The sequence below is a fragment of the Schistocerca americana genome, chromosome 4 (assembly GCF_021461395.2).
Source record: "Schistocerca americana isolate TAMUIC-IGC-003095 chromosome 4, iqSchAmer2.1, whole genome shotgun sequence".
In the NCBI taxonomy this organism is placed as follows: domain Eukaryota; kingdom Metazoa; phylum Arthropoda; class Insecta; order Orthoptera; family Acrididae; genus Schistocerca; species Schistocerca americana.
The window spans coordinates 688920086-688928922 of record NC_060122.1 but is presented as its reverse complement, the minus strand read 5'-3'; the positions used below and the strand labels follow the sequence as shown (position 1 = coordinate 688928922).

At 46.2% G+C, this 8837-nt stretch overlaps 2 protein-coding genes across 2 annotated transcripts in view; both read left to right on the top strand.

Moving 5' to 3' along the window:
• The first annotated feature begins 221 nt into the window (after positions 1–221).
• Positions 222–1225, top strand: LOC124613710 (protein bric-a-brac 2-like). The gene is made up of 3 exons (XM_047142429.1): positions 222–895; positions 947–1142; positions 1219–1225. The coding sequence occupies exons 1-3, from the start codon at positions 460–462 to the stop codon at positions 1223–1225; spliced, it is 639 nt and encodes a 212-aa protein (XP_046998385.1). The 5' UTR covers positions 222–459.
• A 144-nt stretch (positions 1226–1369) lies between these two features.
• LOC124614075 (protein bric-a-brac 1-like) overlaps positions 1370–8837 on the top strand; it is an 843081-nt gene continuing 835613 nt past the window's right edge. The window contains exon 1 of the mRNA XM_047142912.1: positions 1370–1473. Within this exon, the coding sequence (XP_046998868.1) occupies positions 1453–1473 (21 nt within the window). The 5' untranslated portion in view covers positions 1370–1452. The remainder of the gene's footprint in view (positions 1474–8837) is intronic.

Sequence of the window (8837 nt, the reverse complement as noted above, 5' to 3'; positions counted from 1 at the left end):
GCGTAGAGGGGTGGTCGGTAGGGGGCGTGCTGGTCGGCGGCGCCAGGGAAGGGGGGGCTGCCCCGCTCGCCACCGTGGGCCGCGGGGAGGGGAAGGGGTGCCTCGGGGAGGGGCAAGGAGCGCGGAGCGCGCGAGAATCGACCATGTGTCCGGCTGTGGTGGGGGGCGCGCCACGCAGCGCCGGCAGGCGCGACAACGCCGCCAGTCCGTACCGCGCGCGCGAACTCGGCGGAGGTGGAGTGGCACGCTCGCCGGCCTGGACTCTCTGGCTCTCGATAAACAGACTCTGCATCGGACTCTGCTCGCACAGCACATAGTTGTAGCACCAGACTCTGTTCGTGCGCGGCTCGACCGCATCACTGTTGCGCGTGTGCTTGTGTTTTTTTGCCGGTCGGGTGCGGACTGCGCTCGTCGTCGTCGTCATCCCACGCACGGAACCGTCTGACAGAAGCCACGACGATGCAGCAGCCGCCGCAGCAGTTCTGCTTGCGCTGGAATAATTACCAGAGCAACCTGACCAACGTCTTCGACCAGTTGCTGCAAAGCGAGTCGTTCGTGGACGTGACGCTGGCCTGCGAGGGACACAGCGTCAAGGCGCACAAGATGGTGTTGTCGGCTTGCAGCCCGTACTTCCAGGCGCTCTTCTTCGACAACCCCTGTCAGCACCCCATCGTCATCCTGAAGGACATCAAGTGGCCCGAACTGAAAGCCGCCGTCGAATTCATGTACAAGGGCGAGATCAACGTGTCGCAAGAGCAGATAGGCCCACTGCTCAAAGTGGCAGAGTCGCTCAAGATCCGCGGCCTGGCGGACGTGGGCAGCGGCGGCGGCGGTGGCGGCGGAGGCGGCGGCGGGGGCGGAGGCAGCTCTGGAAGCTGCGAACCGGAGGCGAACGGCGCGTCGACGCCACCGCATCACCACCACCACCATCACGGTGGCGGCGGAGGCGGCGACGCGCCGGGCGGCGCCGGTTCGGTATCTCCGTCCTCGACGCCGCAGCCACCGGCGACGCCGACGTCGCTGGCGCACGCGGCCGCCTGCAAGAAGCCGTGGGACCTGTCCGCCGAAGGCTGCCTGGCGTCCTCGCCGGGGCAGCGCGGCGCGCACACGCACCCGACGCAGGCCAAGAAGCGGCGGCGGACGTCGGCCGGCGAGCGCAGCTCCGTGTCCAGCCCCGAGGACAGCCCGTCGACGCCGGCGGTGGTGGCGGCCGCCGAGCTTCTAGACGACGTGCCACTCCCCCCGCAGGCGCAGCCGCAGCCGCAGGCGCCGGCCCAGCAGCCGCTGGCGCCGCAGCAGCCGCCCCCGCAGCCGCCGCAGCAGCAGCCGCCGCCCCCCGGCCCCACGCTGGGGCCAGAGCCGGGGCTGCCGCTGCCGCCCCCGCCGCCGCCGCCGCAGGCGCAGACCGCCCCGCACCCCGAGGACCTCGAGATCAAGCCCGGCATCGCTGAGATGATACGCGAGGAGGAGCGGGTGAGTCCACGCTTTCTTCACTATCTGTTGTCGAACCTGTGTTCACTTCTGTCCGATCCTTCCCTTGCTCACTACATAGACAACTGCGTCGCCATCTTATCAGCGAAGGAGTTATAGACGCTGGCGTCGACTAGCACTGGCCAAACAACACTGTCCTGCACGACACTTCCCTTCCTCTAACGCTTAAACGGCAGACTACTTACGGCATGTGTTGTGAATGTAGAACCGAGCCAAGCTACCTAATCCTAGGATGACACACTATTATTTGGCACGTTCCTTAAGCAATTCGGCATTCAAATTTAGCTCCCTGCTCGATTTTTAAATAACTGGACGGTTCGCTTTGTGTCCACCTCATCGGACAGAGTGAAGAATCCGCGACAAAACAGTTAATAGTTTGTTAGTGATTACCGGTGAATATTTAGTGTTTTTTTAATTATTTTATTCAATAATTGAATACGAAGAAGGCTCAGTTGTGTTTGTTACTTCTTTATAAAGGAGCAGTAACTGCAAATCAGTTAGCAAATGAAACATCAGAAAAGCTGTTGCGTGTCTGGTGATGTTGTGTACGCTCTGGATTTCAAATTCTATATTGGAATTCGATAATGCGAGAAACAACAGTGTGTCCCGATGTAAAATCCTTTTATAGCTGACTGTTGTGAGGCTGTCGTACGTTATCTCTCTCTTCAGTGTCTCCTAACAATATGCAGAATATACCGCTCTTATCAGACCCGTTATCTAATACCGCAACCTCCGTTACGTCGGATATTTATTTTCCTTATGTTCCAATGACAGCCATTACCTGCAAACAATGTCCCAGTTTAAAAATGGTGCGTATAGTACAATTATTTAGGGGGCAATATTTGTTTAAAATTTGTAACCATGGACGCTACGTTACGAGAATTCTTTCTTAAGAATGTCCAGACCTTGTTAGAGTAGTAACAAATGCCTTTTTCATCTACTCCAACAACAGGTAAGACGAAAACGTACACCAGAATCTCGCAAAAATTCGTTGCTTAGTAACAAGGAAAACATTGCAGAGGAGTATTCATATCTACTTGTGTGACTGAAGTGAACTGCATCTCCGTTCAAATTCTTACAATATATATATGGTAAGGTTTTCTTTTGCGTATACCAACGGGTTGATAGTTCCAGTGAATTTTCGTGTAGAGCAGTATGCAACACGAGATTTAAACAATTTTCTAATACTACTGTGGCTAATCATTTGATTAATATTGCCGCAGATACAATGTATATAACACAATCTCCGCCTAAGATGGGGCTACCTAACAATGGAAAGTGGCACAAAGTTGCAATGGTTTTCGTTAAACTACGAACATTTGTGACAGATGCCGTTCATTAATGCCAATTTCTCGTTGGCCATTTCCTTTTTGTTGTAATTAAGCTTTTTGTATTGTCCAGCCATTATAATCAGGGAGGTGTGCTCGTAAGATACTGGAAATCATTGACTGTTAACGTACAACTTAATTGCAGTTCATCATTTTAGGCATTATAATTCGTAAGAGACTAGAAATTATTTGAAAACTAATTTTGTTTAATCGTAGGAAGTAGAGTGTTTGCTGATTTTCGTACGATATTTTTTCAGTCTCCTCCGTCTTCCAATTGTTTTCACAGTGGCAGACATTTTCGTTGATCTTCAAGGACAAGGAACAGTGAGCTGTCAATCGCGTGTTAATGGTGATCAGTCTCATCGTCTCGCTACATGTCTCTCATCATTTCTTCCGACGCATGCAGAGCGTTTTCGTATGTCGTATATTTTTCTACGAGAGGCGGAACACGCGTAAACATTGTTTTCACGTTATCCGTATTCTAATAGATCACAAAATGTATTTCCCGAATGCAAGTTTACATTTCAGACGGAGTTACATTTCAGACGGAGTTCAGACCTGTGTCGTGACCATCCTCCAATCGAATCGCTTACCGTTACGAGCGTGCAGTGAGAAGGGAACTGAGAGGTGACAGTTCTTCAGATCGTTTCAGTGACTACGGTATAAGGACGTCTAACCAAGTAGCGTGCTACGTGAGTGGCACTGTGAACAGTCCCCGGCGCCGGGACTCGGCCCCCGCGGCCACGTGTGCGGGTCGTCAAGGCGTCGGCGCGGGGTGCCGCGGCGCGGTGCGGCACGTGTTTTTCGGAGCACGTGTCGGCCGCGGCCAGCCCACCCACCGCCCCGCCACCTGCCGCCTCCGAGCCGCGCGTTTTAAAAAAGCTGCCGCCGCCGAGCCGCGTCTCCGCCGGCGCTCGCTGACGCTACTGCCTTGCCGCTCACAATGTATCGCGCCACTGCAGTCTTCTTATAATCGCAATTTCTTCCCGCTCATTTATTTCTATTTCCTCTGTGTCGTAGCACAGTAACGGCGCGTGTCTCGTAGTATGCCTTGTTTTTAGTGCTCATAGCGTTACAGTTGTTATTTACGAATTCCCCATGAAGAAGGCTTAAAGACATTCAGCAGAAATTTGGTGAGTTGTTTAGGTTGCCGATGAATTTGTAATTATGTAAATCGACTTGAAGATCGATAAACCAGAACAAATACGTTCTTAAAATGAGTTTGTAAGACGACAGTCAACAAAAGTAAAGCGAGGGTAATCGATTGTAGTTGATTTAAATTAGGCAGTAGTAAAGGAATTAGATTAGGAAATAAGACACGAAGAGTAGTCGGGTTAGCCTTTTTCTATTTGGGCAGTGGGCATAGCAAGAAGAGCGTTTGTGAAAAGAGGTAGTGGTCTGGCGTTCATCCCTCTACCGAAGTGAAATCTGAACGGTAAACACTTCAGATTGGAAGAGAATAAAAGCTGTGAAAAATGGTGCAGGTTAGATAGGTTGATCGAATAGTTAATGCGAAGGTGCGAAAAAAACATGGCGGTGGCAAGAAATTTATGGCACAACATGACCAAAAGGAGGGATCAGTTGACAAGACACATCCTGACGTATCAAGGAATCGTCAGTGTGGTAATGGAAAAAAAAAAAAATTGGCCGGGTAAGAATCGTGTAGGGGGGACCGAGGCTTGACTGTAGTAAGCAGATTCAAAGGGATATAGATTTAACTAAGCGGCGATGAACGGGCTTGCACGTGATAAGAGTAGCATGGACTGCTGTAACAGACCAGTCTTCGGACTGAAGACCACTTCAGCAGTTCTACCGAAGATGTAAAAATTTAACTTGTTCATTCGTCTGACCTCACTGGACTTGTTAGCCACGTTACGAATGCTACCGTCGTCACCCTAATTTAATAAACATGAAATCTAGTTCTCTTTTCAGCGTCCTTTCTGCTGTCGTTCGAGAGCTTCTTGAAAGTTAGTCCTTCCACTAATCTCTTGACTTAGCGGGACTCGGAACCTCGAGCCTCCAGGAACTAAACAAATACTCCCTCCCACAACCTGCTAACGGCAGTTTTATTACTTTGGAACACCCACTCTGCGCCATAAATTGAGGCTTTCTTCTCCCTTCTTCCTCAGGAAAGCGGGTATGAAGTGTCCACCTCGTAGCTGCGCACAAGCGTCGTCTCCTCTAGTATCAGAAATTAACGTGCGTCACACACATTAATATAAAGTGAAAAAAACCTACATAAACTAATGGGTTCATCCCACATCAGCAAAGCAGCAGCCCTCTCCTTTTTAGTGACCAATAACTTTATAGAACTTTCTGTAGGCCGGCCGAAGTGGCCGTGCGGTTACAGGCGCTGCAGTCTGGAACTGCAAGACCGCTACGGTCGCAGGTTCGAATCCTGCCTCGGGCATGGATGTTTGTGATGTCCTTAGGTTGGTTAGGTTTAACTAGTTCTAAGTTCTAGGGGACTAATGACCTCAGCAGTTGAGTCCCATAGTGCTCAGAGCCATTTAGCCAAGAACTTTCTGTAACTATTAATGACAGGAACGATTCTGTCCATCTGCAAGCCTCTCTGAGTTTCCGCGACAACCTTCGTGCTACATAGAATAGCTCGCATTTCTGTGCCGCATTATCTGTCTCCTCTTCCTTGCACGGAATGAACTAATGAAACCATTCTGAAGCCTCGCGAATAGTGGTGCAGATATTTATTTCGGTATGTGTCCAATATTAATATGAAAGACTGAAACTCTGGAATGCAGAGAGCAGTCGTTCATATGAGCATACAACGGTCTGGTTCGATTTCAGGCGTTGTGACGATGTTAGAAAATTTTGATTATCTGAAATTAGATCTCAATTGTACCAGGACAGGACACAATTTTTCAAACTTTATAAGCGTTTCGAATGTTCCTCTTCCTTCTGTAATTTTTGTCCGGGAATATATGCCGCGAAGCTAGTGAACCATAACCTAGTTCCTCTCTCTTTCTTTTAGTCAGCACAAGACCCTTGTTTTTTATTTCTGCCTGGCGCCATTAGGCCAATCTTGTATTCTCTAAAATCGGTAAGAAGTGAATACGAGGCTGTACGAGGCTGTGGAAGCAAAAACGGAAAGTGGTGCCAAACTGATTGAGAAGCAGTTGAAGAAATATCCGGAAAGAATTGAATGTTTGATGGGGTTAGGTGTGAGAGGGAACCACGGATATGACTATAATTTTAGTATCACAGATTTTCAGTTTTTGGTCAATATTGATGAATAATTCATCCAATATTTTACGAATCAGTACATTATAATTCTTCGTAGGTTAATGATTTTATTATTGAACATCGCATAGTATGGTGAACAACTTTTACGTACAAAACATTTCGTGACGTTGCCGTAAAGCGAGGCTTTAGGGCCCCATTGACAAGGAATGTTACTTCTCATTTTTTAATTTTTTTACGTTTTTACGTCTTCTGTTGAGAAAATAAATATTTTGTCATCACAAAAATGTATAGCTGCGTTCTCACTCAATTTATATACTTTGAGGTAAGTACGTTGACGTTAGTGTGTGTGTGTGTGTGTGTGTGTGTGTGTGTGTGTGTGTGTGTGTGTCGCTATCTCAGGATTCATACTGCGGTTGACCCTTTTCTATTTACTTTATGAACTGCACCTGTGATCTTGTGAACGTGAAAATTACAGAACAGTACGTTAATTGTGTACCAACTAACACTGAAGAATCCCGTTTCTTGGTGTGTGCGATTCTTTCTTAGATAGCCTATGAGGAATTTATTAACAGCGAACGCCATTGGGAGCGTCACCGGATGCTGTCTTGAAAACGCAGTTATCGGGAATATTTTAGAGTTAATTGCTCAGATAACATTTTCACCGAAAATTCTTCTGTTGTATCATTTTAACATCCACTACAATTTCTGCAAGGTAGCGTACAAAGGATGGGCATCGCACTTCACACTACCAACAAGATTTTCATTGGTTTCGTGTACATACATAAACTCTGGTGAAGACCTTAGGGAAGAACTCTGCTAACTGCTGTCTTGGAGTTAGTGATAAACTGGATTTTTTTCTGTTAGATACATGAGCAGTTATTCTTTCTTATAAAAGTGTTATTCGTAATCTTCAGTTAAAGTTTCGGAAAAGTTAAAAATGTAGTTTGCCGGGACAATCCGCGGAGCAGGGCATAGCCACTGTAATGCAAGTGAATGGCAAAATAATAAGACCGAGCTTTACAGGTGCCGCACTGACTCGGCTTTATCATGCTGAGATTGTCGCTGTCCTTTGTTCGTGGTTGTCTCTTAACCCGTGATTTGGACAGTCTCATAAGATGTATGGTATAACAGCCTACAGTCGCGAATAAACGAGCTGTTAGTTGAGAATGCATTTTGGGACGTGTTAACAGCAGAAAACATTTAATCTAAACAAGGAGTTTCATTTATTATATTTCTGTACTGTTTACGTATGTGTCACGAAACATGTGCACCTTGAGCTGGCAGAATATTTATTCGTAAAATAAATGGTATATTCCGTTTTGGATTATTTTCAGAAATGCAGCAAACCATTTCTGGAACCCTGTTTGGTAAGTTCTGTTAATCAGTTTCCCTCTCTTGTTTTTACACATCTAAAGATTCAGCATTTCGAAACTGGATTGCACAAACATCTAGTTTCAAGTAAAAAAAAACACAAAAAACGCAATGAAATGTACGTTGTATGAGGTGCAGCATGGGCTCCAAAATAGACGAAGGAAAGATATTTATGCGTTGTCACTGCAGACGATTGTATCGTAACTACTGATAGTGTACCTAGTGTTTACATAAAATAAGATGCAGCATAGTTCCAAAATACACAAAATATTTATGCAGTGTCGTCATTGCAGACTGTTTTATCGTATACTGTTAGTATAGTATATTCAGTGTTTTGTACCTAAAAACCGAAAAATCACATTTGTTACGTACTGAGTGCATGGAGATAAATATTACTGTAATTGTTTTCGTTGGCTTTTAGCGTAAAGTGCACCCAACTGCAGGGCGTACGCTTTTGGTTCAGTTGGACAAAAAAAGGTGATTTACTTGGTCCATGTCCGTCGCTGGAAATAGTATTAAGGAACTCCTTATGTTATATTTTATTAAATACAGATCATTTTTTATGACGTGATTATTTCCATATTTGCCTTTTTCTGAAGTTTCACACACCGTTACTAGTATTTTTATGAGTTAAGCACACCTCGAAAAATACTTTTAGTGTGCTAACAACGCGATTGCAGTGTTAACATTATGTATTCTGAGAAACAGAGGCTTAAAAATTTAACTTACCCAGCGATGTCTGCCAATTAAAAATAAGGACGACTCACCATGTGTAATGTCTTTAAAAATTTTTTAAATACTGTATGTCTTAATCACGCATAATATATGGCTTTCTGTCCATCTAGAGTTGTTCAAAAAATGGTTCAAATGGCTCTAAGCACGATGGGACTTAACATCTGAGGTTCTCAGTCCCCTAGACTTAGAACTACTTAAACCTACCTAACCTAATGACATCACACACATCCATGCCCGAGGCAAGATTCGAACCTGTGACCGTAGCAGCAGCGCGGTTCTAGAGCTGTTGTAAGATCTCGTTGTCGGTATTGTTACGTATCTAACTCATCATACTGAACTCGTACTGTGGGAGAACTTAAAAAATCTCGTCCGTTCGCCTATATTTAGGTTTCATGCGATATACGTAAGTCGCTTAAGGCATGTCGAAAGGGCAAGGCCAATTTCCTTTCCCACCCGCCTCCTCCTCTAAGATTGTAGACCGACCCTAGTGACGTTGTCGGCAACAGGACGCTAATCTCAAATCTTTCTTTCTTTGCAACTCATCACATATGCAGGTATCTGAAACAAAGTGCTTATAATTTGCGTCATTAAGAACTCACTGCAAAGTATTAGGTAGAGTTCTGTATGTGCAACTGTGAGGTGCGTACAGTTTGCTCTGAATGATGCACATATTAAGATACTTACCGTGGCCAGTTAAGAGAGATGATGCGA